This window comes from Manihot esculenta, chromosome 7 (assembly GCF_001659605.2).
Source record: "Manihot esculenta cultivar AM560-2 chromosome 7, M.esculenta_v8, whole genome shotgun sequence".
Lineage (NCBI taxonomy): Eukaryota > Viridiplantae > Streptophyta > Magnoliopsida > Malpighiales > Euphorbiaceae > Manihot > Manihot esculenta.
In genome coordinates, this window is record NC_035167.2 from 637,103 (window position 1) to 664,792 (window position 27,690).

The 27,690-nt window shown below is 31.4% G+C and overlaps 4 protein-coding genes across 6 annotated transcripts; 1 reads left to right on the top strand and 3 right to left on the bottom strand.

Moving 5' to 3' along the window:
* Window positions 1-1,971: 1,971 nt before the first annotated feature.
* LOC110619201 (beta-amyrin 28-monooxygenase) lies at window positions 1,972-3,809 on the top strand. Its single transcript, XM_021762479.2, has 3 exons — window positions 1,972-2,976; window positions 3,064-3,251; window positions 3,329-3,809. The coding sequence occupies exons 1-3, from the start codon at window positions 2,034-2,036 to the stop codon at window positions 3,629-3,631; spliced, it is 1,434 nt and encodes a 477-aa protein (XP_021618171.1). The 5' UTR covers window positions 1,972-2,033; the 3' UTR covers window positions 3,632-3,809.
* A 2,729-nt stretch (window positions 3,810-6,538) lies between these two features.
* Window positions 6,539-10,222, bottom strand: LOC110619215 (ras-related protein RABA4c). 2 transcript variants are annotated; one of them, XR_006351241.1, is made up of 3 exons: window positions 9,678-10,221; window positions 7,190-7,693; window positions 6,539-6,882 (listed from the first exon to the last, which is right to left on the bottom strand). XR_006351241.1 is itself a non-coding variant. In XM_043958351.1 (2 exons), the coding sequence occupies exons 1-2, from the start codon at window positions 9,902-9,904 to the stop codon at window positions 7,243-7,245; spliced, it is 678 nt and encodes a 225-aa protein (XP_043814286.1). In that variant the 5' UTR covers window positions 9,905-10,222; the 3' UTR covers window positions 7,046-7,242. The 2 variants fall into 2 exon arrangements, 1 of the variants encoding a protein (XP_043814286.1); XM_043958351.1 differs by lacking the exon at window positions 6,539-6,882 and having other exon boundaries at window positions 7,046-7,693; window positions 9,678-10,222.
* Window positions 10,223-10,797: 575 nt separating this feature from the next.
* LOC110619213 (transcription factor bHLH130) lies at window positions 10,798-14,168 on the bottom strand. The gene is made up of 8 exons (XM_021762501.2): window positions 14,019-14,168; window positions 13,518-13,670; window positions 12,806-13,427; window positions 11,811-12,115; window positions 11,561-11,731; window positions 11,396-11,461; window positions 11,246-11,314; window positions 10,798-11,151 (listed from the first exon to the last, which is right to left on the bottom strand). The coding sequence occupies exons 3-8, from the start codon at window positions 13,386-13,388 to the stop codon at window positions 11,080-11,082; spliced, it is 1,266 nt and encodes a 421-aa protein (XP_021618193.1). The 5' UTR covers window positions 13,389-13,427; window positions 13,518-13,670; window positions 14,019-14,168; the 3' UTR covers window positions 10,798-11,079.
* Window positions 14,169-21,602: 7,434 nt separating this feature from the next.
* On the bottom strand, window positions 21,603-27,178 carry LOC110619188 (SURP and G-patch domain-containing protein 1-like protein). Of its 2 annotated transcripts, XM_021762462.2 has the most exons (9): window positions 26,885-27,178; window positions 25,283-25,729; window positions 24,373-24,499; window positions 24,138-24,244; window positions 23,299-23,457; window positions 22,771-22,911; window positions 22,495-22,677; window positions 21,919-22,097; window positions 21,603-21,793 (listed from the first exon to the last, which is right to left on the bottom strand). In XM_021762462.2, the coding sequence occupies exons 2-9, from the start codon at window positions 25,698-25,700 to the stop codon at window positions 21,767-21,769; spliced, it is 1,341 nt and encodes a 446-aa protein (XP_021618154.1). In that variant the 5' UTR covers window positions 25,701-25,729; window positions 26,885-27,178; the 3' UTR covers window positions 21,603-21,766. The 2 variants fall into 2 exon arrangements, with proteins under 2 accessions (XP_021618154.1, XP_021618153.1); XM_021762461.2 differs by lacking the exon at window positions 26,885-27,178 and having other exon boundaries at window positions 25,283-25,742.
* Window positions 27,179-27,690: the final 512 nt, after the last annotated feature.

A 27,690-nucleotide genomic window follows, 5' to 3' on the forward strand; every position in this document is an offset into this window, starting at 1 on the left:
TTCTTAATTGAGATTTTAATTAATGCATTAATTACCCTTTTTTTGTCCATTTTAGGAATTAATCACACATTGTTTTCAGAGTCAATAAGGTTACCTGTTGTTCAGGACAAAAATTAAAAATAATTAACGGAAATATTTAAAAATTCATTAATTAAAAAATATATTAAAATATTTAAGGTAAATTTTTTAAAATGTTAAAAATATTTTAATATATTTTTTTAAATTTGAGATTCAAATAGTAATTTTTTAATATTTTAATGTTTGATTTTAATGGGTTATGATTATCATACATGGAGGGTTAGCCATTGGACTGGTGATGCAGCAGTGACCTAATTAGGGTGGGCATTTGGTCGGTTCAATTCAAAATCGAACCGAACTGAATAAATCAAAAATTGAATTTTTAGTGTTTATGAAAACCGAATCAAATCGATTTTGGTCAGAAACCGAATCGAACCGAACCGGTTTGATTCGGTTTGATTCAATTCGGTTTAATCAGTTTTGATTTTTAATAATTTTTTATTTTTTACACTTTATTTTTAATATTTTAAAATTTAATTAAAATATTTTAACCTTAATATGATTTAATTTCTCTATATTATTGAAAAAACATATTATTATCACTAATCGGCTCGGTTCGGCTTTTTTTATTAAAACCGAACCAAACCGAAAGAATCGAAATTTCTAAAATTAAAAATCAAATCAAACCGAAATTTATAAAAAACCGAACTAAATTTTTAAATCAATTCGATTCGATCAATTTTTTCGATTTAAACCGAATCTACTCACCCCTAGACCTAATGTATATTCATGCCACTTTGTATTTATGTGAAATATTAATTTTTTTTTTACTTTAATTTGATTTTTATTATAAATAAAGATATTCAAGGTTATTCAATCAATAAAAATGAAAGCTCTTATCAATTAAAATTCAATTGGGAGAAAATTATTTACAAATTATTAAATAAATTCTGAAAATAATCATTAAAAGATGTTTTTAAGGTGCAAGTGAATTGAATAATGGGAATATATCTAAAATCACGAATCTAGCTCCGTATGCAAACCCTTCACATTCAGAAGCTGCCTTGGGGAGATTCCTAGGAGAAAAGATCCATTACTGTTAGTATGCCATCCCATCAACTTTAGCTTGATCATAATGAGCAAAATTAAAACCTTCTTTTTTTTTCCCAATCCAAATCACACTTGAATTTGGTTCTCACCATAACAAATCTCTCACATTTATTTATATGCATATAATTATTTAAAAATTTCATACTACTATAAAAATCGGTCTAATTAAAATAATAATATTAAATTACTTTATATATTTTAATTATTATCATAAATAAAAATATTAAATTGAGAATAATAAAAGAAAAAAATAACACTTATAGTATAATATCATAAATTAAAGGTTTTCAACTATAATACAAACATATCAAAATCTTTCTATTTTAGAAATATATAAATATACATTATTTTTTATTTAAAAATATAAATTCTATATTAAATAGAAATAATTTTTCATAACGTTTTCCTTAATTGTAGCATAGAAATTCATTAATTCTACCATTATAGACGATAATTTATTTTTTTATAATAAATAAAAAATTAGTTAAAATTAAAATATTTTATCTAAATTATAAAATATAATAGTGAAGAAACTTAACCTATGCATGAAAATTGCATGGCATGCAAGAATCACATGGCTTGTACCATCAAGAATCTCAGTGCTAGTGAAGTATATAACTGAGTAAGGGCAATGGGCAAAAATCTACAATTTTTTTAATATACAAAATTAGCTTGAGTTCAAGTTAATCTTGACTTTCTCACAGATCACCTGTCTCTCATTACCAAACTCAATATGAAAAATAATAAACAAAACCCATAATTATTTACTACCAACTTTCTTTGACTTTATAGCTTTAATGTTAACCCAATTTCTCACTTCTTCTATATAATGGCCACCACATGCACATTGCTTATGCCTCTCAGCCAAATTACTTTCTTTTGAGAAGCTTTCACCAAAGACAAAAATGGAGTTGTTCTTTCTCATTGCCTTAACCATTTTCATTATCCTTGTTTCTCTCCCAATTGTTGTCTTATTGTACAGGCCAAGTTTCACTAACCTCCCACCAGGCAATTTTGGCTTGCCATACATTGGAGAGAGTCTGGAATTTCTCTCCACAGGCAGAAAAGGTCATCCTGAGAAATTTATTTCTGATAGAATGGCCAAATACTCTCATCAAATTTTCAGTACTTCAATTCTTGGTGAGGAAACTGCTGTTGTTTGTGGTGCTCATGGCAACAAGTTCTTGTTCTCTAACGAGAACAAGCTAGTCACTGCTTGGTGGCCTAAGTCAATCCTGAAACTCTTCCCTTCTTCTGCACACAGTTCTATCCAAGCAGAAGGTATGAGGATGAGAAAAATGTTACCTCACTTTCTGAAACCTGAAGCCCTGCAAAGGTACATAAGTGTCATGGATTCTATGGCACAGAGACACTTTGAGGATTTCTGGGAAGGCAAGGAACAAGTTTCTGTCTATCCACTTGCAAAATTTTACACCTTTACAGTTGCTTGTAAAGTGTTTGTGAGCATGGAGGACAGGAAACGGGTTACCAAGTTTGCTGCTCCTTTCAATGATATGGCGTCAGGAATCATGTCTATTCCCATTGATTTGCCTGGAACATCTTTCCATCGAGGAATCAAGGCCTCCAGGATTATCAGGAACGAGATGTTGGCAATTATTAAGCAAAGAAGGAAGGATCTTGATGAGAATAAAGCTTCTCCAACGCAAGATATATTGTCACATATGTTGGTAGCTACTGATGAAGATGGGCAACGCTTGGGAGATATTGGGATAGCTGATAAAATAATTTCTTTGCTCATTGGTGGTCATGATACTGCTAGTGCTTCCATCACTTTTGTGGTCAAGTATCTTTCTGAGCTCCCTGAAATCTACAATAATGTTCTGAAAGGTATCTGAAATCATCTCTTTCTCCCTACTTGCATATTTTCTCGATGAAATTCTGTAATTTATATGTATATCTGCCATGAAATATTAGAGCAATTGGAGATTTTGAAGTCAAAAGCACCAGGGGAGCTATTAAACTGGGAGGACATTCAGAAGATGAAATATTCATGGAATGTTGTCTGTGAAGTGATGAGATTAGCCCCACCTCTACAGGGTTCTTTCAGGGAAGCTTTACATGATTTCAACTATGGTGGTTTCTCCATTCCAAAGGGTTGGAAAGTAAGCCTCATTACAACTTCTCAAGCTATTTATTTAACTAAATATTTTTTACCATTTTTCGTTCAAATTTTTTGCAGTTGTATTGGAGCACACATTCAACACACAAGAATCCAGAATATTTTCCACTGCCTGAGAAGTTCGATCCATCAAGATTCGAAGGATCAGGGCCAGCACCTTACACGTTCGTTCCATTTGGAGGAGGTCCAAGGATGTGTCCTGGAAAAGAGTATGCAAGATTGGAGATACTGGTTTTCTTACACAATATAGTGAAGAGATTCAAGTGGAAGAAGATGATTCCTGATGAGAAAATTGTTGTAGATCCAATGCCAATACCAGCTAAAGGGCTTCCAGTTTATCTCTATCCACAAAAGCATGATTAATTTGCCAAGAAAAGAGTGGCTTTTCATGCAAAATAAATAAATATAAGCATACAAAATGATGCTAATAATTCCTGGGCTTGAAACTTTATACATATAATTAATTACTTGCATTTTCTGCTTCCCCTTTAATGTATTCCATTGTGTAATCGTGTGAAATCTAATATATTACTTTTTTTTTAAATTTTTATTTTTCTTTTTTAGCTTTCAAATTCTCAAAAATTGAGAGAAGTAATTTTACGTTTGGAAATATATTAGGTAAATATAAAACCAACTACCAAATATATATATATATTATATGTATCCAATTATATATATACACTTTTATGGGAAAATTTTATATATACCACATCAGCAATAAATTAATAAAATATTAATTAAAATTATGGTAAATTTTATATTTAAATTTAAATTAATAATATTTTATTAGCCTATATATATACAATATCCAAGTGCGTGCAAAAGAATTTTTTTTATTTTTGACACTATCTTCAAATTTTATATAGAAATATTCAATTTTTAGTATTATTAATTATCTTTCCAATGTAAAAATTATTATAAATATATAAATATGATTTTAATATTTACAAATATTAATCATATATTATGAGATAAATAAACAAATTATTATTAGGTTCAATACTCTTTGCCTACACTTTACAGAATTTTATTCCTATTGAATGATTGGATTGGCTGATAATCTCAAATCAGTACCAATTTGATTCCAATTTAATAACAATGCTCGGCTGGCTACCAGGATAATAATTTATTTTTAAGGAGATTCACAATTTAATTTCTGGATATTTGCTATTATTAACGAGTATTTTTAAAAATTTATTAAAACGTTCTTATCTTTACTTTTTATCAACGAAATAGTCTTTCCGTTCTCTTTTCCGTTAAAATTAGATAAAAAAATAGGAAAAAATTTTTAAAATCTAATTTTACCCTCAAATAAAACTTCTTATTTAGTTCTTAGATCTTTTTATTATTAACAAGTCGGTCTCTATATTTTCAAAAATCTATTAAAATATTTTTATCTTTTTTCATATGTATTAGAATGTCCTTATCGTTTATTTTCATCAATGAAATAGTCCCTATTTTTTCTCATATCTATTGAAACGTTCTTATCGTTTCTTTCCGTTAACGAAATAGTCACTCCTTATCGTTTCTTTCTATCAACGAAATTGTTTCTCTCTGTATTTTCAAAAATCTATTAAAAAGTTTTTATCTTTTCTCATATCTATTAAAACATTCTTATCGTTTCTTTTCGTCAACGAAATAGTTCATATCTTTTCTCACATCTATTAAAACGTTCTTATCGTTTTTTTTTCATCAACAAAATAGTCCCTCCTCCACCTCTTCCGCCTCCTCCTCAAAAAACAAAGAAAAAAAAAGATGAAGAAAAAGAAGAACAAGAAGAAGAGGAGAAGAAGAGGAGAAGAAGAGAAGAATGGGGTAATTTCGTCTTTTACTATATTTTTAACGGTAAAAATAAACGAAATGATTATTTCGTTGACGGAGAGAAAAAACTAAAAATATTTTTATAAATTTTTAAAAATATAAAAACTGACTCGTTAACAATCATAATACTAAAAAACTAAATTATAAATTTCTCCGATTTTAAACATGGAGGCATACAGTTGTCAGAAAAAGCATTCTCTTTTTTAAAGTTATAATAAACATTCCAGTGTATACATTGATATAAACAGTAAAAATTAAATTATTTTATTTTTTTTAATATAAACGTGTGTTTGAAATTTACTAATTCAATTAATATATATTTCATAATAAATTCATTTAAGTAGACTGATTTTAGTTTAAAATTAAATCAAACCGAATAAATTAAAAATTAAAATTTTAATATTTATAAAAATCAAACTAAATCAATTTTAGTCAAAAATTAAATCAAATTAAATTGATCTAATTCAATTCAATTTAATCGATTTAAATTTTTAATATTTTTTATTTTTTATACTTTATTTTTATTATTTTAAAATTTAATTAAAATATTTTAACTTATCTAATTTCTATATTATTAAAAATAATATATTATTATTACTAATCGATTCGGTTCGATTTTTTTAATTTTTTTCTTGATGAAAATTAAATTGAAATATCTAAAATTTTTAAAATTAAAAATCGAACCAAATCAAAATGAATAAAAAATCAAAGTGAATTTTTAAATTAATTCAATTCGATCGATTTTTTTAATTTGAACTGAATACTGCACCTGCACCTGCACCTCCATATTCAAGAGATAACTCCTCCCAAATTTTTTTTAACCCCTAATTGAGAAAGAAAAAACCCATTTCATGTCACGTTTTTTCTTTCTAATACATTTTTTTGTCATTTCTTTTCTTTCTTGGCTAAATCGTCAAGAGTAAAGGTAATCTAAAGCATTGCAATTATCATTATAAATTAGATTGTTAATTAGTATCTTATATATTTTAAAATAATTAAAAAAGAAAAAAGTGCTATGGGTCAAATATTTTCTTCTCATTTCTTAGTTGGATTTCTAGTTCAGTTTTTTCAAGGTAATTTTTATAGGTCATATTATTTTTTATTGATGATATTGAAAATAGAAAATTAATTTGAAAATGTTTGCTCTCCTGATTAAAACTAAGCCAATCAATAATTAATTTTTATTTTATTTATTAATTAAGACTAATAAATAACATTATTGCTCGCTCTCTCTCCTGCTCTTCAGCTTCCTTCAATACTTTTGGAAGACCATGGTTTTGACAATGATTCAGTCTTATCTCTAAGACTTGTATGCGTCTGTCTATCTCTGACTAAAAAAAGAAAAAGAACTGTGGCTGATCAGAAAGTTGAGCCTTGAACCAAGAACTGAAATCAACTACATAAGCAGTTGTGGGAAACTCGCAGCACAACAGTGACACTTCCAAGATATTCATCAGAAATAAATTTCGGGAATAATCAAGTCATTCAAGAGTTGAATCAACATTCCAGAAATGCTGTCCACAGGAAGGGAAAAAAAAAAAACATTCTGAATCTTTTGTAGGCATATTTTTTTTATGTATGCTGTAAAATTAAAAGATTTCTGTTTCAGGTGCCAACCACAGCTAACTACTAATTATAACAAAATGAGCCAATTTCGGTTTACAGCCACGTAATACTGTGTAACATCTCAATGATCCACAAGCTCTATGTGAAAAAGAGCCAGCAAGTCATTGATAAAGTGTAAAAGTTCAATTACCTGATATACAAAACTCCATACAGTGCCGTGCAATGATCTGTTTCCAGATGAAAAATTGACTCAGGTTAATCAAGAAAAAGCAAGAGGAAAAATTACTATTTAGCTTTTGTGATATAGGAAACTCGTTAGTTTCTATACCACTGGGACTAATAGTAAAATACTTAAAAAGACAAAAATCAACAGAATGACTAATTAATAGATTTTCTAAAATCTCAAAATGTTCTAATATACTTTTCAAAATCGAAAAACCAACTAATGAGTTTCTCCATAGTACAAGAACGAAATAATAAATTTCCCAAATTAAGAAACCACATAGTTGATGAAGCTATAAAAGACCAGGTTACCTGAAACTATAAACAGCAGAAACCCATGAAGTGCAGCAAGGAAGGTAATGATCCTATGATCTACTGCAACAACCTGAACTCCTTGCTTCCGGTTCCGGCTCCTGTCCAGGAACAACAATGTTGGTTCCTTTGAGAAGTGAAACATTTCCTCCATGTCCATGTTCGTCATTTGCAACAAGGCTCTTCTTGCTGACAACTCGATAAATCTCTGTCAGAACAGAAAGGAAAGCTGATTCAACATTAGTGGACTCGAGAGCTGACGTCTCCATGAAGAAGAGGTTTTCCTTTTCGGCAAATTCTTTGGCATCCTCAGTTGGAACAGCTCGAAGGGTCCCCAGGTCAGACTTGTTACCTACAAGCATGATGACAGTGTTATTATCAGCATGCTCCCGCAATTCCTCTAACCACCTTGCTATATGATCAAACGACTGACGCTTGCTTATGTCATAGACCAGCATTGCCCCCACTGCCCCTCTGTAGTATGCGCTCGTCACTGCTCGATACCTAAGAATGCCACCACAATTTTCACAATTGATAAAAGCAACCATCATCAGTGCCCATATAAATGTTCCATTTAATATACAGAAGATAAATGTAGATATATACATATAAATACATGTCATTTCTAACAGAAAGTTTAAGGCAACTTTTTTCTCAAACACCCATACACATGCCTGTCCAACTTTCTGAAGAAACAGAAATTATGTTGTCTAGTTCAACCAACTAAACCATTTTCAATGTATCACAACATCATTAGTTTCATTATCTTCACTCTTCCATTTGCACAAGGTTACCAGTGTTCAAGGTTTTTCAATAGTTTGTCTATCAGTATTAGGGAACACATCAATCTGGAGAATCTAATTCTAAAGTTTCAATTATGTAACATTTGTATGTCCTTTTACGTATTGATTACCAGAAACATAGATAAGCCTCCAACCACCAAGAAAACATATTCACATTACTGAACTCATCTCATCATATGACACAGTTCTCTCTTTCTTTCCCACTATTTTACTTCATAAGTCAGAACTATATGGTTTCTAACTAATAAATAACAATAGTATGTGATGAGTCTGAGGTCCACAGGGTTGGAGATCTTGCCACGTGTAGTGAGTGTAAGAAAATATGGGTTGGGTGAAGTGTCTGAGGGATAGTGAGCTTGAGAGTAAGATTTGGGCTTGTATTTCTTCAGGCTGTGTAGTAATGGAGAGTTAAGAGGGTTCAAGACAAAGTGAAGGTCCCTCTTTCTAAGAAGCTCTCCTTATACATATATTTTCCCCTCATCGTTACATTTTGTCCTGTCTAGTTACATCACTGTCTCATCTCCCGGCTCATGGTTCGGCTCATTTGATGCTTAGTCGACTTACCGTTCAAAGACCATTCCATCCCACTGCCAGGCGCAATATGGTGTGATGATGGCCCGCGCACATATAATGTTGTACAGACTGGTTCAAGTCCTGCAGGTGCGCTTATGGGCAGACTGACCCATGATTTGATTATTTGGGTCTATCTGTACCTGTATTCATTAAACTAGTGTACCCATGGCTCAATCGTAGGGCTAGCTATATTTCACGTGTTACAGTATGTAAAACATCTCAAAGAGGCATGATACTTGCAGGCAGGGGCGGAGCCAGGAGCTTCCCTTTGGTAGGGCACCACCGGCTGCGCCGCTGCGGCACCTTCATCCCCTTCAAAGCATTTTCCGGTCGCCGGTACCGTACCCTCCCTCCGCCCCTGCTTGCAGGGGAGAAAAACACCAATGACTGCCCTTCTTCTGCCTCATCCGAGCCTCAACTTGTTAAATTCCAACAAAATTCAATGGCATCAAAAAACAAAGGTTAGGTTCAACTCATCATCCACACACCATTGCTTCACCAGTGAACTACATACATTAAGGAATTTTATTGATCATTTCCACAAGCGTTAGAAAAACAAGAGCATCCAAGAGATCAGAACCTGTTGTAATATAGTAGCATATGCTATATAAATAAAAAAACTCTAATGATCACATCACACACTTCCATAATGAAAAATCGTAGTGACAGAATCTTTAGTTTCCATTTCATGCCTTCCTCAGACCAATTGCCATTCTGTATATCATGTAATTACTGGGCAAGATAAATCAAAGAGGTATATTTCAAGAGAATGATTTAACACATACACGGTGTCAATGGAAAATGCAGTTTCAGTTTTTCAGCCACCAAATCAATGAAATCCAGATTACATCAAGCTTCAAAAATGTTAATGAAAAAATAAAAAAGAAGATTTGGGATCTCAACACTGAGTGAAAAATCAAACCTGACTTCACTTTTTCTCAATCAATCATTAAATAAATCATTAGCTCAATAAACTAAATAACAATCCAAGAAATTGAGTAGATGCATACAGATAAACTCAATCACAGCTCAAATCCAACAATTTTAGGTCTTTTTTCTTTCTTTGATCAGAATTATTCAACTAAACTCCAAAAGAGAGAAAGAAAAAGTACCGTTCTTGACCTGCAGTGTCCCAAACCTGAGCCTTGATGGTTTTGTGATCAATAACGATAGTTTTAGTCTGGAACTCAACTCCGATCGTGGCTTTGGAATCCAAATTGAACTCGTTCCTGGCGAATCGAGCCAGGAGCTGCGATTTCCCCACAGCCGAGTCACCAATCAGTACAATTTTAAACACGTAGTCTATGTTCTGATTGAAATTCACTTGCAGCTTCGACATCCCTCTCTCTTATATCACTTTCAAATTCTTTTTATACAAGAGCTATTTAAACAAAATTCAAAGCTTTGTTACAGTATGAATAGTAAAGAGAGATCAGGATCAAAGTTCTTTGAGTTAAAACATGTGGGAAGAAAAGATCAAAGCTTGCAGAAGAGTAGGTGAAGCTCAAGAAAAGCCTGAGTCTGGGTTTGATGGAAAGTGAAAGGAAAAGCAGGGAAAAGGTGGGATTTTTATTTGATTATATGTAGGAAAAGAAAAATGGTGGCTTTGGACAGGAGAAAAGCACCGGAAAGTGCGAGAGCGAGAGAGAGAAAATGGAAGAGGAAACCAACGACTTGTATAAGCCCGATCAAAACGATGACGTTCACTTATTTGGAAACATTAAAAATGGAATATAATGCCGGGAAATATTTAAATAAATATTTACATAATTATACAATTTTTTTTTATTGTTTTAAATAAAAAAATTTAATTAAAAATAATTGAATTTTTATTTTAAGTTAATTATTGTGAAATTAGTCATTTGGACGGCTAGAAGAGGGATCATAAGATAATGAAATTCAATTAGCTTGTTTTACTATAAAGTTAAGAATTTAATTAAAATAATTTTTTTTCCAAAGGGAAAAAAATAGAAAGATTTGACTGTTAATTAATATTTATTTTCAATTGCCAAAAGTGGTGTCACAGAAAATGAGAACACAATAGCTTTCACATGAATCAAAATGTGAACTCACTAATTAATTTGAATTTAATTATTTTTTTAATAATTTTCTTTTTAAAATGAAAAAAAAATTAAATTCTTCTTTAACTTAAAAAATTTTCCTTTTAAAACAAATTAAAATCTTATCTGATTTTATGAGAATTTACTTGAATTTTTTTCTTAAAATGAATCATACCAAAAGACACAAAATTCATTCAAGAAATTCATTCAAGAAATTACAACATAAATACGTGCTAAAGCAACCTATCTTCTTCAAAGAATTTTACAGTACAGGAAGATCTGATTTCATTCTTTTTCTTGCCAGAAGAGATTCATCACTAAGACTAGCTCAAAGCAAAAGTGTAACATCACAATCTCCTCTTCTCCTATTCTTCTACAGTACATTAAGAATCAAGTAGCTGGTTGTTCTTCTGAATCTTTCACATTTCCTAGTTTCTATATGTACAGAAACAAATCAAGCAGACGCATTCAAATACAGTTTCTGTTTACTTGAACATGTGCACTTTGCTCTTGTATCTTTCAGGTTCTGCAAAAGAACGAAGAAAATTAGGTAAGAGAAGGTAAACGAAGTTGAAAGATAAGCTGACATTGATTCATCATTGGTGTTTTTTATATATTACCTTAACCTGTTTTTGAAGGTCTTTAATGTATTCAACTGCCAAATCTAACATATCTGCTGTGTTTGTTTGCTGAAAAGAAGAATGATTTAAGCATTTAGTATCTAATAATCACTGAATAGAAATTAATCTAGACCATGAAGTTTGAACTACCTTGTCCATGTTGGGGAAAAGATCCTGCAGTTTCCTCATTCTTTCGCTGATTCGCGTTCTTCTTACCTGCAGTATATACGTACATCAAAAGATTAATTCATTGTTCTTGTGAATAAAAAAGAAAGATTTTTGTTTGATGAGTGAGTGAATTAATTGGGATGTTACCCTCTCTGCAATACTTCGAGGATGAGTAGCGCAGCCCCTTTTCGCTCGAATCTTACAGGGAACAGAACCTTGGAATTGCAGGAACTTCTCTATAGTTGCCATCTCTGAAGCTGTCTTAGGCAAGCTCAGGTGGTGAGTCAAACCGGTTGAGCGGTTTCCAGAATTCCCATTCTAATAAAAGATTACAGCATTAGCATTTCCACAGAATTTAGCAAACTAACAATAGCTACACAATTTCTGCAAATTTTACCTGATTGTCCAACATATTTAAGCCAGAAAATACATGCCCATCATTACTTCTTAACCGTTTAAAGTCATTCGATGAAGAATCATCCCACGAGTCATTTCCAAAATTCATGTACTGTCTCTTGCCAGTGTTACCTTCAGGACTACTTGCACCAGGATTTTCCTCTCCAATTTCAGCAATCCGAGGCAAAAACCTCTGCCCTGATGGGAAGTTTAGATGATTGCTTAACCTACTAATAGATGGGCTAGCTTCTGCGTTCAAGCCATTGCAAGCTCGAAAACTGCCCCCATCTTTTGTTACAGTGAAGCCTGTTAGTCATTGAAAAAAGAATTATCAATGGTTCAATCTTGAAGCAATGAACAACAGGGAATTAACTGGTCACAACGGCAGAACTTAATATTTCAAGAGAACACAATTAGGATCTAATTGAAACAAGAAAAAACTGAACATTACCATCAAGATTAAGATTTCAGACAACTGTATAAACATAACTCAGCTGCATTGACTAATTTTATTCCACGATTCTGAGCTAGAAACCATTTCTTTTCACCGACTATTCGAGTAATTCAATGGGAATAAAAGAAAAAGAGGAAATGCCAAAAGTTGGCTTTCTTTGCATAAAGAAAAACTTTCAGAGGTACCTTCAACTTTTCTGGGTGAAAAGGTTTAACAAATCTTTATGGTGCCACCAAGCCAAGTCAGGAACAAGAATAAAAATATTGTTTGATTGCAGAAAAGTGAAAGAAATCTAAAGAGCATGTTCCTTTATTCTCAATTTATTTCTTTTTAATTTTTGCAATTTGATATCATTCCAGTCAAGAATCAAGGGAATCTTAAACAAATATTTAAAAAAAGAAAAATAGATTCCTGCATTTCCTCTTGCTAACTTTCTCGGAAAACAAACAATAGACAACATTATTATATTTTATAATTTAGATATATAATTCTAAAATTTTCATGTGCAAATTCAAATAAGAGCAAGAAACAAATAACAATACCGTTGTCAACGCCTAGGTTGGAGAAAAATACAGCTGGAGAGCTGTTTTGCCTAACAAGATTGGATCCATTCAAAGTACTCATCTTCGATGCCTGCATAGAATTCTCCAAGGCCATCGAGTTCATAACACCGTAAGTGTTATCAACAGAATTTCCAACATTCACAGGATTTCCATCATCAGTCAAATCATTGATTGGTAAACTTTGATAAACCATTTGTGAATCCTCTATTTCCTGCTTCATTGCTGGTCTTTCTCCATATTCTTGCAAATTCTGAGGATTGGAATCCCCTGAACCATTACATGTTGACATAAATCTTGCCAACATGGTATCCATCTCAGGGCTCGAAGATCGAAAATAGCGGTAATCTTCACCTTCAACGCCCCCACCATCACCCCCATGGCTACTGGTGCCATTGACAAGACTCTGAAGAAATGAGCTTGGTGCTGAGCGATACCGCATTAGGCCAGAATTCTGCTGGTGTTGTTCTTGATGGTAATGATGCTGATTCAAATCCATGTATTCTTGATTCCTTCTTAATTCTCCATTTTGGTAATTGAAACTAGGACTATACAAGAGACTCATGTCTCCTTGTTCTGAGGACTGAGGAGCCCTGAAAACCACCTAAAAACAAAGAATCATTCATCAATCTCCTTGTCTATTAATTTCTTGCCAAGTTCAAATTGCTGATAATTCAATGAGAACAATATGTACCTAAGCAAATGTGAATATTGCTTTGATTTGCTTGAGCACCAGACCTCTAACCTTTACTTAAGCTTCAAAATTGTTTGCTTGTTCTTCAATAGAATAAATTACCCAAGAAATATCAGGTTTCCTTCACAGCAAATCCAACCAAAAAGGAAAAGGCTGCAAAAAAACAAGAAGATTGTTAGATTTCAGAGAGAACCCAAGTCAAAAAGCTTGTACACTAGTATATTGTTGATCAAGCCTTAACACAGAACATTTCAAAAAGGGATATTAGCTTACAAATCTAATACAATATAGAGGACATGTAAACATGAATGCACTTAAATTATTTGTAGAAATGTACAAGAGAAGAAAAACAGCTTGCTTCTGCACAGAATCTCTGTTGATTTATGTCTCTTTAGCATTAGGAATAGCTTCAAGACAAAAAGAATTCACAAGAAAAGACAGGTAGAGATAGTACAAGTAATTAACTCAAATTTAACATCATCAGAGTTATCAACAAAGTACCTTAACTTTCTGGGTTTCAGCTTTTTATCACTCTTTTTTCCTCTGGAAATCACTGAAATCAAGGAAAAAACAAGAAAGAAAGAAATAAAGAGAGGGAGCCCAGAAGCTGAACAGTCACTCTTGTTCATGTCCCTCCACATATGTACATATATGTACAGGCAGTGTTACATAAAAACACTTGAAATTTAACATAATTGCAGAAGGATGCCATTGATGATGATGTAAGGTGGTCCATGACATGTAGGCCTTGCTGCTTTACCAAACTACCCTCGAAAGATTTTTGGATTTTTCTAGGTTTTCGGGTTTCTTAAACCAGATATGTGGATTGTCTGTTTGTGGCAACTTGGAATTGTTTATGGGTTTTTATTTGTGGATCATTAAGCTATTATTACTATAATAAGCTCTGAGTTAACGCGAAAACGAATTTTTTATAAAGATAATTTATAACTTAATCCCTGAAGTTTCTTTAAATTTACAATTTAATCCCTACTATTTTAATAAAAAATATCTAATTAAATTAATAAAATAATCATTATATTAAAATTTATTATTAAACTATAATAATTTATTCATTTAAATTTTTATTAAAAAGTTTAATTCCTTTAGTTTTAATAATTTATAATATTTAAATTTTATAATTTAAATATTTATAATATTTTAGCCTTTTTAATTTAAATTAACTTCTTTAATTAATAATTAATTAACAATAAATTTAATAAAATAATTATTTTGTTAACAAAATAAAAATTAAAGATTAAAAAAATTAGAATTACATTGTAGATTTATATTACATCTCATACACTATATTGTAAATTTTTATTTTATAATTTTAAATTAGATTTATATAGAATTGATTTCAATTAATTTTATAAAAGAAAAAATAACATTTGATTTAATAATTACAAAAACTCGTTTTCTAATAAATTTATATATTAAGTGAAAGTAATATAATTAAGTATATATTTATATTCCTACCATTTAAGATTTAATCCATTATATATATATGAACTAAAATAAACTTGTTAAATATTTAAATTTATAAATACTTTAATAATTAAAAAAATAAATAAATTTAAAAATAATATTGAATATAGCAAGTGTGATGCGTTGGTTTATTGGGTGAAGCGACTCTACGGTGCGATGGAGAGTTGATAGTCTTTTAATATATATATATAATTAAAATAGGGAAGGGGGGAAATTGGAAAACTATTATACGTGTGAGAATGGAATGACGCAGTTGCTCTTTTGGATAAGGGGAAGAGCCAGCTTGGCTTGGTGGCTTTCTTTAATTTTCATGGCTGCCCCACTGTCTCGGATGCATATATTTTATTTTTTCCATCTGTGAATAATTTTTTTTGTTTTTATCAGAACCACAGCTATTATCAAAATTTATTAGACTGAAACTGAATTCTATTCGTATGGATAGAAGTAAATTTTTTTAGTTAAAGAGTTGATGGCTGCTGGGCTTTCTCATCCCATCATGAGGCCGGACTGATAATAGCAGTCTATAACCAGGAGGCTCCTAAGCCGTCAAATAAGTCGGACTCAACCCGTTCATTCTCCAGACTGGACTTCTATTTAAGCTACTTGATCAGACTGGTCCAGTTCAGTTAAGCCTTAAAGCCAGACCTTCCTGGATTCCGGTCCTTTTTCCTTAAATCCGGATACGGAAAGAAATGATTGCGGGTTCAGTCACTTCGCAGGCATGTCCACTCACGAGAATTAAATGCTTGCCACACAGAGATGGTTCTGAGATCACCTATACGTACGAACCTGCAATAAGGGATAGGTGGTCCTATAGCGGAATAGCCGTCTCGCATAAGGAAAGAAAAGAATATAAAAGGGAGGAAATAACCTTCTCTAGGGCTAAGTTTTTCCTAAATTCACAAATTTATTGTAAAACTCTATTTTTTGGATCTCAGATTATCAAGAGTGAATATTCGATTAAATATTATTAAATATTATTTTTAATATATATATTATTAATTAAATGTTATTAAAAGTATTTACATTAAATGTAATAATTTTTAATAATAAAAATACTAAAACAGCAACACAATTTTTTAAAACTATTTTTTAATAATATCTAAAATGAATTAGAAAAAAAAAAAAAGAATAATCTTGACCTTCAAATTATACCATCACTTTCATTTCATTTAAATATAATTTATAAATGGACCCTATCTTTAAAGAAAGCCAAACCATGAACTGAAACAAAGTCTGGTATTGGTAAATTCCACAGGTAGTTTTCTAATATAATTCTATACTTTAAAAACAATCCTAAAAGGCTATTTTTATATATATGGAGGCTACAGCCTACAAGTTTTGAGCAAAAGATTCAATGAAGAAAGGGGAAAAAGACAAACAAGAAAGTTTCTTAGTCAAGAAATTGTAAACCCTAATTTTTTTAATTTTTTTACAGTTTTTATAATTAAATCATCATGTGAAATTGATGTGTTTATAGCTGTTCAATGAATGGAAAACATTGACCAAAATGGAGATTTAAGTATTCACACATGTGGCCATTTCTTGATTGCTCACAATTTAATGCAAGCTAATTACTGGATTAATCTCTTTGTTTTATTAAATTAATACCACCTTAATCTCATGTTGCTTGTCTAATTATCATCACTGTTCATTGGTTGACTTTTCTTTTCTTTTCTTTTTTAGTTTACTAAATAGTTGACTTTGATAATATGTCAACCCTACACATGAGATGATAGTCTAAGCAGATGGATCTTCAATTTGATAGTTTTATCCATTAATTCATCAACCAATTAGTTTTCAAATACATAATTGGTGTGATGATTAAGTAATTTCCAGGACAAAATCATAAAATTAGGCTGTGTTTGTTTTTAAAAAAATTTAGAAATATATTTTTTAATATTTAAGACACTTATAAGAATTAATTAGCAAAAAATATTAATTTGAATACAATAAAAAATGAATATAATAAAGATACAATCTTGAATAATTGTGTTTACTAAAAAAATTGGTTACACTTGTGTCATACAAGCAAAGTCAGTCAGAATTTAAGGCAATAATTTTTTGTAAAACTAACACATATGGGTATAAATCTTGTCTTGAAGGGCAGCAAAAAAAAATTGTATTTATATTATTTTGTTTTGCTCAATTGGTTGGGTAAGTAGCCATCTCTTTAAATAAGCCTTGTCAAAATAATAAATATCATAATTAAAGACTTAGACACTACCTTCTCAATTTCTATATCCACAAAAATAACACTAATCAAATTCCACCTAATAATTATATTAATTTATTATATATATATTTAATACGATAGTACTAAAATTATTTTAAATTTAATGAAATACCGAGTTTGAATTTTTATTAAAACATAAAGTCACTTTCTCAATTCAATTCATTATCTCGATTCTTGCCGTTTTTATTAAATTATAACATTGGATTGTATAGAGTAATATATGATCTGACATCCAGAAAAAGATAGGGTTTTTGGTATGTGTAAGTGAACTTAATCCCGTGCTTTACCCTCTTTCCTCCTTATATTTCTCCTCTACAACGTGTTCTCGTTATGCAGGGTCGTACATACGAATGTCCCCTTTTTTTCATTGTCAGACGACTATTTAATTCCTCTCTACATCTGTATGTGTTTGATTTTGGATGCATATGAGTATGTAGCCCTACTGACCCATTCAATCGAGTAGGCCGGACTTTGATGTCTCGAGTCTTGAAAGTGTTAGATCAGATCTGTTAGCCTGAGGTTTAAGGCTCATCCATAAAAGTTGACTGATGTGTTGGGTTATTATGAGATTTTGATCTGACCCCTTTTTTATGAGCTTAGTAAGTACCGGAGTGTTCATGACTGACCCCTTTTTTATGAGCTTAGTAAGTACCGAGTGTTCATGACCCAACTGTTATTAAAAGATTTATTCGCTCCTCTCCATTTGAATTACCGCGAGTTAAATTTGGACCATATTTTAAAATAATATTAAAATTTTATCGTATTCTATAACGGAACATTTATCTTTATGTTATTTAATTTAAATATATATAAGAGAAATACATTAAATTTTTATATTTATATAAAATAATGACATATTTTTATAACTTATTAAATATTTTTCTTTTAAATTAATTTTTAAAAGTGAATTAAATCTGATATTTTTTTTCTGAACTCTCCTTAATTTCTGAAAACCAATTGAAATAATGTGGTCACCAAGACTCACCTAATTAGTAGCATTATGAAGCTTAGTGATTGGAGCATATTAAGTTATGCACTTTAGAAGAGGTTTGGTGAAAAGGTTGGATTTTATTTGTTAATTGGAATCTCTTCATCTCTCTCTTAAAAAATATTGAAAAGTAAAATCAAATAAATAAATTATTTTTGGGATCTACCACTTAAATAATATTAAAATATTATTTCAAAAAGGGGAAAAAGAAATTTATTTTTATTATTATAGTGTTTGCTGAGTAGTCTTCTTTCTGTTTATTATTTTTAATAGAGATAACCACAATTTGTGATTGATAATTACTCATCAAAAGTAATAGGACATCTTAATTAAAAATAAATGTTGATTATGAATCTCTAAGTACCTTAATTTATGATGAGGTGTACCCTAAAAGATGTGTAAGGAAGAGATTACAATGGATTTAAATAATTTTTTTAAAATTTATTATTTAATTTTTATAATGATACATTGATTTTAAAAAATATATTAAATATATATATATTCATAAAAAATCTACTAATTATTTTTTTTTTTGTTAATTTTAACTAGCTAAGGATTTTTTACACTTTTAGAAATTAAGTATTAAATTTTTTAAAATTTCAAAAATATTTTAATATATTTTTTAAAGAGAGATTTATTATTTAGTCCCTGGATATTGCCATTACTAACAAATCAGTCTTGACATTTTCAGAAATCTATTAAAATATTCTTATTTTAGAATATTTTTTCTCCTTATTAATAAAATAGTATTTCTGTCATTTTTTTTAGAATCCAATTTTGCCCTCAAATAAAACATTTATTTAGTCTCTAAATATTACTATTATTAACAAATAGATTCCTATATTTTCAAAAATCTATTAAAACGTTCTTATCTTTTTTTATATCTATGAAAACGTTGTTATCATTTCTCCCGTCAATGAAATAATCTTCTCCTTCTCCTTAAAAAAGAAAAAGAAAAAAAAGATGATGAAGAAAAAGAAAATAAAAAAAAATAAAGAAAAAAGAGAAGAAGATAATGATAATAAAAACAGAAGAGAAAGAAGAAGAATCAACTCTTTTTTCTCCTCTTTAAAGAGGGAGGAGGAGAAGAGAGAGAGAGTAATTTAGTCTTTTATTATATTTTTAACGGCAGAAATAAACGGAAATACTATTTCATTAACAGAGAAAAATAATAATAATAATAATATTCAGAGTTTAAATTATAAATCTCTTTTTAAAATTGAGAAATTAACTAATTAATTTATATATATTAAAAATTAAAGAATAATTTTTCATTTTGTTATGAAAAAATAATGGAAAAGGTTAATCCATGACCTAATGGACAACTGTAAAATGGGATTATACCCAATAGAATTTATTAGTTTATAAGAGAGAAATAAATTAAATTAAAAAAAAATAAAGCATAGAGTATAGTCTTATCTCAAAGCAAGGCTTTTGATTAGTGGTTACTTAGTTTATGTTGTTGTTTAGTAAGATTTGATTTGCTATATAATCTTGGATTGATATGGGATGGATTCACTTTTAAGCTTAATTACTTTTATTTTAAACACAAATAATTAAAAATGGACTCCAACATCACCTTCCACTCTCCTTTTTTCTCTAAATTTTATATTTAAAATAATTAAATTTATAAAAATAGAAAAATTCAATTATTTAATTTAAAAAATATATTTTTTTTTGTTTTTTCATTTTAAATCTAATTTAGTTATAATTTTTATGTTCAATTATATTTTATTACTTAAAAATATTTAATTAAAAATAAATCAATTAAGTTTTTGTTTTTATTTGAAAAAAAAAAAACCTTTTGTTGTGATATTGAATTCTTTGATATTTTTAAAAACCACCTTAGCATGTTTTGAAAAATGGAATGGCATATGCAAAGGAGCACCAATAGATAGAAAGGAATTTTTTTTAGAAATATTTGATTCTCTTTCCAATGGCTATCTGAGGAACAGTTTTGCCATGAATTGACCTTTCAAAAGTTATAGAGTGTTCCTCTATTTCAAGAAAAAAAAATAAAAAAATAAAAAAATATATATATATATAACAAATTTAAAATTTAAATGAAAAGGGTAATTTGTTCCATACTTATCCAATTTGATACCCAATAAATGATATCAGAAAAAAAAAAAAGCAACCAAGCACTTGTGATAAGAAAATTATGTAAATACATCCATCAATATATTTTCTTTGAACTGCATAAAAACAGAGGTTAATGTGTTGCAAGTCTGAGAACAACAATGGAGCATGTCGAAGGAATCAGATTCTGTAATGGGAAAATGGGAGAATCAGAGACAAGAAAATAAAGAAAAGACAACCTTTCAACCTTCAAAAGTCTAATAAAGTATCAGAGACACGTGAAACTAATTTCTGCCAAGCATTTGATTTCCACAGCAACATCTGAGGTATTATTATTGTATTAATCACAGTGTTTAAACAGCTAGCTTTACAATTTTAAACACTGGAATTATTTCAAAAGTACAAGGATTCCTGTCATGTCTGCCTACATAATAATAATAATAATAATAATATGCTGATAAGGATTCACTGCTTGGATTCTCATGTATCCCTTCTTTAGATATCATAATTTGGAGATGGAATATGAATATGAATATGAATATGAATATGAATATGATGATGTCTTGTTGAATATATGTATCTCTGAAACTTCAGCATCATTAACAGACAAGATGCTTTCAGGACAACCTTTCTCTTGTTCTCCTGAATTCGCGTGAAATTTTCAGTTGATTGGTTCGGTTCTACCTAATTCTAATCATAAAATTACATGGTTTAAAGGGACTACCAGTAAGATCCCTCATTTCAACTTTCGGTCCATTTTGATTATACCCAATTGGGTTAAATTGAATGGTTGAATTTTTATTTTTATTTTTTTAAATCAAATAAATTCAGTTTTCACCGAAATTATCAATTTAGTTTACTTTCAATTTATTTTTGGGTGATTTTCAAATGTATTAGACACTTTAATATCTATGCAAACCCTAGCATATCTATTAATCAATTTTCAAATAAATGAATATTTACTCTCTAAATTTTACCATTATTAATATTTTCATCCACCAAACAATATACTAAAACATCCCTTATATAAGAATATTTTGATTTTTTTTTTTAAATATCAAAATTTAAGTTTGATGAAAATATCAAATTATTACTTAGTAATGATATTAACTAAAACCATTTTTATAGTTCACCCTAAATTAAAGGGTGAAATGATTTAATTTAATTGATTTCAGAAAACTACACCTATAGTTTAAAAAAAGAAAAAATTCTCTTGCGTCTGTCATGCAAAATACTAGGCTGGGTGGCAGCTCAAGGACTCATCAGCATGATGACATTCCTTAGCATGTATTCTATATGAAAAACAAACGAATAACTTGTCATTGAACACCAATTTTCACAAAATACCAAGCATAGAATACAAATTTAATCTTTTCTTCATAAACTAAGATAAGTAGTTCCAATCCCTATTTATTTTTCCAAATACAGGTCCTGATAAACAACTAGCTCAAGTGGGATTCGTCAGTAATATGCTTTTCGAGGGTTGTTCTGTACAGAAGAAACAAGAGACCACAATTAAACGTTGCAAGTTCAAGACAAGTGTTATCAAACACAGAAAGGAAAATGAGAAGAAAAAACTTATGACAAGGAAAATAACATGTCAGATACAGTACCAGAGGATTGGGCCTGTAACGGTAACCAAGCATCATTCGCTTCTTATACTGTTCATATATATCATCTTCAGAAGTCACCTCCCCAGGCTGGTGAGCACCAACACCCAGGTTGTCCTTCTTTACATTACCAGCCATGATGGGATCTGCCATGCCATTTCTGGAGCTCCCAAGACCCTCACCTGAAAGCCACACACCCCCCCCCCCCCCAAATTAATCATCTATGTTAAGCAGATGGTAATTTGCCTAAAAAGCATCTAAACCTCCTTCTAACCCTCTCTATTAAGCTCACACAAAATTGCTTTATTAATTACTTCCATGGTTTGTTCAATTTGCACAAAATAAGCAATCCTGAATGAAGAGCCAATAATTGCTGCAAAATGCTCAAAAGCATTATAAATTGCAACACAAAGTGAGGAATTCTGCCAGGAATCAGGACCATAATCATAGCTTCCCTATAATAATTTTGTATGCGTATGTACTTGTAGGAACATATCTGCACAGGACATGGTTCACTAGAAAGACGGAGTAACATCCATATGATAAATACTGAGAGAGAGAGAGAGAGAGAGAGAGAACCTTCTTTCCAACCCATTTTGGACAGAAGTTTATGCCCAACATTATCAGCCTGGATTTTTGACCTTTCAGCTGTCTCTTTAGCAGCACGATGTGCAGTTGCATCATTACAGGAAGCCAAGAATTTCTCAAGTTCTTCTTGTGGAATGTAGTCACCCATGTGATGACCTCTTTTTGATGGAGCTCCTGCACCAAGAAAATACAGAAAGTCCATCGTAAAAATCACCATGGAGAGACCAGGGTTTTCCTGCCAACAAAAAACCAGAAGTATATATTAACCTTGAAGGGAAGAAGGTGGGGGCATTTCATCTTTTGACTGTTTAGGCTGTCTCCTTTTCTCTTCTTGAGCCGCCTTCTTCATGTAGAATTCCATCATTGCTATGGGATCTGTACCTCCAGAAGCACTAGATTCACCTGCAGCTGCATCATACAAAGTGAATCCAACAGTAAGCTTGGCAAAACAGATAACTGATTCATAAGGTCCGCAGAATTAACAGAGCTTTGATTTCAGTCCATTTTCTTGAGTAGAAAATGAGAAACAAAATCTGTCGCAGGACCCATTTGGAAAAAATAAAGGGACAAGATTTACTAAACAGACAAAGTTCAGAGGATATGAACGGACCCAAGAGGGAAGCTGCAGAACAGGTGCAGTTCTGCAGATTCATATGATATTAACTACAAGGATTTTTGTTACATAACATGTCTAGTGGAAAAAGAAGAGAATAACAGTTTTTGTCCATGGCAAAGCAATTGAACAAAACTCTCATGCAAACCCCATAAATAGATGATGTAGCTATATGCTTTTACCAGTTCTTCCTGCTGATGCTGTTTGTGCTGAAGTGAATGGACCCCCAAGCTCATCTGTGACGTCATACAGAGCTGAGGTGGGGATTTGGTAATTTAGTTGCTGCTGATGCAACCTTTGAGAACTGCCTGTGGATTTAGAAGCTAAAGAACTTGTAGCACCTGGGCAGACAAAATTTTTAACATTCAAATTTAACTGTAAAGATGGAGAAAATTCAACTGAACAAACTTTAAATGGGGCAAACTAAATGGAGATTTTCAGCATACAAAACTAAAATGTTTCTCTGTCTTTATCCTACAAATGGAATTTTTTTTGTTCCCTCATCACAGAAGCCATAACATTACACAGACAAGCAAATCTATCAAATGAGGCTCATTCCAAACTACTTGGGTCCAGTTTAATGATCTTTTTCCGCTCCAGTACATTCCACTTGGGGCCAAATTTTTTCTTCATGCACCTTTGAAATATACTTGCAATATGCACTTTAAGATGTTAAACATTCAGAAGCTGAGACAAACATGTTAAAGAGTAAAAAGAAGAAAAAGAAAACACATGCACCCAATACACAGAATTCTTGAAGCTCCATATGGTCTAACCTTTAGTAGCAATAAAGAAACAAGTGTAGAAACAGGGTCATACACAAATAAAAGTAAAAAAATAGACAATTGGAAAAGGAATAGGAACAAGACACCAAAAGAATCATAATTAAATCAAGTAAATAATATTACTCTAAAAGGCCCATGAGACATGACAAAGCATATTTCCTCTGTTTCCATGAAAAGGAACTGTGCAGGGACCAGTGAATATAATAAAATACAAAAACAGTGATCCAAGTACACACCACCAGGAGAGATTTCAGTATACTTGGTCTGTGAAAGAGCCCTCTCCTCTTCAGCAAGCCGAAACTCATAGTATTTGTAGTCTGAGCAAGTCTTGTCAAATAGAAATCTGAAGAAAATGCAACACCACAAATAAATAATTATGCAAGTTTGATGGGCGCAGCTTGAATCAACAGAAAAGTATGCAATGACATTCAAGAAAGATTAATGCATAAATTGATATCATACAAAACATACGTAAATGGTGTGTCCCCTGGGTTCTTCTGCCGTGTGATATGCTCAAATTGCCTTCCATTTTTGGCAACAAAACTTGCCAGTTTGTCTGCAACTTTCTTCACTGTAGGATCACTTGGGGAAGGTGGTGCTGCACATCACTTATAAAACTGATTAATACCAAGAGCAACAAGAGAATTCAAATTACTCTTGTAGCAGCGTGCCACATATGCCAAATCTTTCATTGAACATCTCTTTCGACCAATGTTGATTGATACATAGGGTATAAGCTGCATTCATCAGACAAGAAATATTCAAGAATGTTTTGTCCTCTTCATTTGTCCATTCAGGAACAGAGTAGACATGTCCAGTTATTTCTTAGATCAGACTTAAAGAAGGGGACTAATTTTATTGGTTCAAAACTCATTATTATTACTATTTTCTTTGAGAAGAGATGCAACCATCCAAGGCGAAGGACAATAGAAACTGTCAAATGGTTAAGCACAAATAGTCCAGCACTCAATCTTCTTTAAGCAGATAATTGGGCAAAATCATTTGATTTAGCCCCATCATCTGCTTCACCAGAAACAAGCTGAGAAGAGATAATGCAAAGAATCATGACTGTAATAACACAACATCAGCAAAACAATAGTTCAGGACAAAATCATGCATTTCTAGCGTAAAAACAGGAATCAACACATTTATTCTAACCAATTGTGGATTGAAGTGATAGAGAGGCTGCATGAGTCATATTGGATAGGAAGAAAATAGAAGTCATCAAAAAATCAACGTAAGTGCAAAATTGGAAGAGCTTTATTGATATCCCTTAACTCAGGAAGCAGAATACTCAAAAGATCCACAAGTACAGCAAACTTCAATTGCAACCACAACCAAAAGAGGATGGGGAAAAGGATATCTGTTAAGCAGAAATTACCAACATCCACTTGTTTTGATTTTTCAGGGGCATCCAGTTCACCCAACTTCTGTCGTTTTGCTGATGTATCAACTGAAACACTCCCAGCATCTGTTTCATCTTCATCCTCCTCATCTTCACCCAACTTAACAGGAGGAGCCACAATTTTTGACTTCTGTTTCAAGCTGAATGCAAGTTTTCCACCAGTAGGAAGCTGAGGGGTCTTGCTTGCACTATTACTCTTTAATTGCATAGTTATTTTACCAGTAGAAGGCTTAGGAATTGGCGTCCCTGAAATGATTGTTTTTGGTTTAGATTCCTTCTCTACAGCACCTTTATCCTTCTCTTGGTCCTTTCCATTCTCTTGCTGAAGTTGTTTGAACCTCTCCATGAATGAACCATCATTAACAAAAAGACTAGAAGGTGCTTCTTTATCCATTTCCAGAAAGTGAAATATGCTTAAGCTGTCTACAGGAGGCCACTGTTCAAAATAAGCTTTCAAGCTATTTAGACATAAATCTTCTGGCTGATCTTTATGACTATGAGCTTCACATTAACAGTGGTCATAAACTCCACAAAACACAAAATATTATAGAAAGTGAAAGCAACTGCTTCCTTGGTCCACTTTTATATGTGGTTTAAGGTCGTTGCATGATAATTAAGAAAGCAATTAAATCACTTGCAATTATAATAAACTACCCCTTAATTTGACTACATTACCTTTACCTCACTTAATTACTGCAACCTCAATAGTCCTCTTTTTATTAATCTACTACTAAAAAAGTGACATAATTAAGAGAGAAATAAATGAGAGTGATAAGTTTTAGAAAAATATATATATAAAAAAAAAAGTTATTTTGTTTAGGAGAGATAAAAGTCGAATTGGAAAAAGAATAACTTATACTCCTCAATATTTTTAAAAGGACATATAATTTTGGAACAAAACAACTTCTTCTAAAAGTGATAGGCATAAGTGGATGGAGGGGTCTGGTAATCAACCACCGCAGACATAGTTTCACCACCGATAGAACACCCAAATCCTAATCTCAGATTAGCAATTCCATTTGCAGCACAATAATAGATTCAAACTTAGCAGGGAGAATAAACTTATTTAAACCTCTAAAGTTGCACAACTCCAAACTCGTTGGTTTTAGCGACAATCGATAAAGAAAAAAATTAAATTAAGAGGGGGGTTGGGGTGGTGGAAAGTTGAATGCTTGACTTCATAACATCAAAAATAATCAAGCAGTCAGAATATCAAACTAATCATTCACAAGCCATAACGGAGTATTGCATTCCACCGCCAAAATCCCTCTTTACCCTAAACAATAATAGCCCAATGAAACAATTTCCTTTCCCCAGGAAAAAAATTAATGTTTTAAGCACATCCTTCAATCGAGATGGGACTTAACAACGAAAACCTTTCAATCATCGCGTAGCTATAAACAATCCCTAACACTAGCCGACAAACCTCAATCTCTTTTTCTTTGTCACACAATTCAATCAATTCCTCTTAACATTATAGCAGATCCACAAAACAAAACCAATTCAAAACCTTTGCAACACAAACAAAAACAGAAAAAAACACAAATCTCATAAAATCAAATTTCCGAAAAATAGTACCTGATTGATGAACTGAAAGATGATCTAGACCGGCAATTCGTAGTTTTTTAATAGTTGCTCGAGCAGATAACTGGGATGGATAGGGATTCAAAGAAGAGAATGGGCTAATCCCAGACCTCTATATTTTTACCGTCTCCGTTGAGGGGAGGGAGAGGAGGGAGAGAATGCGTGCGGGCTTTATTAAACCCGTGTCCGTGGAGGTTACTTTGATATCGCAAAATTTGCAGTGTTGCCCTCTTGGAAAATTTATGTTTGCCCCTAGACATTTTATTTTGGTCAAAGATACTATTCACTCATTTCACCGAACAACATGGGCTTTACACTGTATCCAGAGATTTAGTATTATAAGAAAAGCCCAAAGCCATAACCTAATAACCTGACAGATTGGAGAAAACCTTGTACGTGTATATCGCCAGTGATTGAGAAGTATAAGAAGAGAGGAAAAAAAAAAAGAGAAAGAAAGTGACTGAGCGTGAGGAGCGGTGCGTTCGATACCCGGCGGAGTAGTAGTCTCAGCTTTTTCTGTTCATTCGGTGCTCTTTCGTTTTATTTTCTTTAGTTTTGTAGTTTTTTTTTGGATATTTTCTTCAAATATTTGTTTTTGTGGTCTTTAAATGTGGTTTTGGTTTTTATCTATGCTCAAAGGGGGATTTTATTGCTGTCGAATTTTGAATTGCACTGTTACGTCTTATCTCTATTCCCAAGGGCTCTATTGATCCATGAGCTATGTGGTGTAGCTCTCTTTTGTGTGGATTTGAAATTTTAAACTTTAGTTCTGATACTTATTTTATTTTGGTTGTTGGTAG

Excerpts from the sequence above, each read along its gene's own strand:
- LOC110619213 (XM_021762501.2), bottom strand. The coding sequence starts at position 13,388 with ATGAGTCTCTTGTATAGTCCTAGTTTCAATTACCAAAATGGAGAATTA. Across the intron at positions 12,116-12,805 it reads CAACCTAGGCGTTGACAACG|GCTTCACTGTAACAAAAGAT; the intron begins GTATTGTTATTT and ends AATGACTAACAG. Across the intron at positions 11,732-11,810 it reads TAAATATGTTGGACAATCAG|AATGGGAATTCTGGAAACCG; the intron begins GTAAAATTTGCA and ends ATCTTTTATTAG.
- LOC110619188 (XM_021762462.2), bottom strand. The coding sequence starts at position 25,700 with ATGGATAAAGAAGCACCTTCTAGTCTTTTTGTTAATGATGGTTCATTC. Across the intron at positions 24,500-25,282 it reads ATCAAAACAAGTGGATGTTG|CACCACCTTCCCCAAGTGAT; the intron begins GTAATTTCTGCT and ends AGTGATGTGCAG. Across the intron at positions 22,098-22,494 it reads CAAAATGGGTTGGAAAGAAG|GTGAGGGTCTTGGGAGCTCC; the intron begins GTTCTCTCTCTC and ends TGTGGCTTTCAG.
- LOC110619201 (XM_021762479.2), top strand. The coding sequence starts at position 2,034 with ATGGAGTTGTTCTTTCTCATTGCCTTAACCATTTTCATTATCCTTGTT. Across the intron at positions 2,977-3,063 it reads CTACAATAATGTTCTGAAAG|AGCAATTGGAGATTTTGAAG; the intron begins GTATCTGAAATC and ends ATGAAATATTAG. Across the intron at positions 3,252-3,328 it reads CCATTCCAAAGGGTTGGAAA|TTGTATTGGAGCACACATTC; the intron begins GTAAGCCTCATT and ends AATTTTTTGCAG.
- LOC110619215 (XM_043958351.1), bottom strand. The coding sequence starts at position 9,904 with ATGTCGAAGCTGCAAGTGAATTTCAATCAGAACATAGACTACGTGTTT. Across the intron at positions 7,694-9,677 it reads GACACTGCAGGTCAAGAACG|GTATCGAGCAGTGACGAGCG; the intron begins GTACTTTTTCTT and ends TGGCATTCTTAG.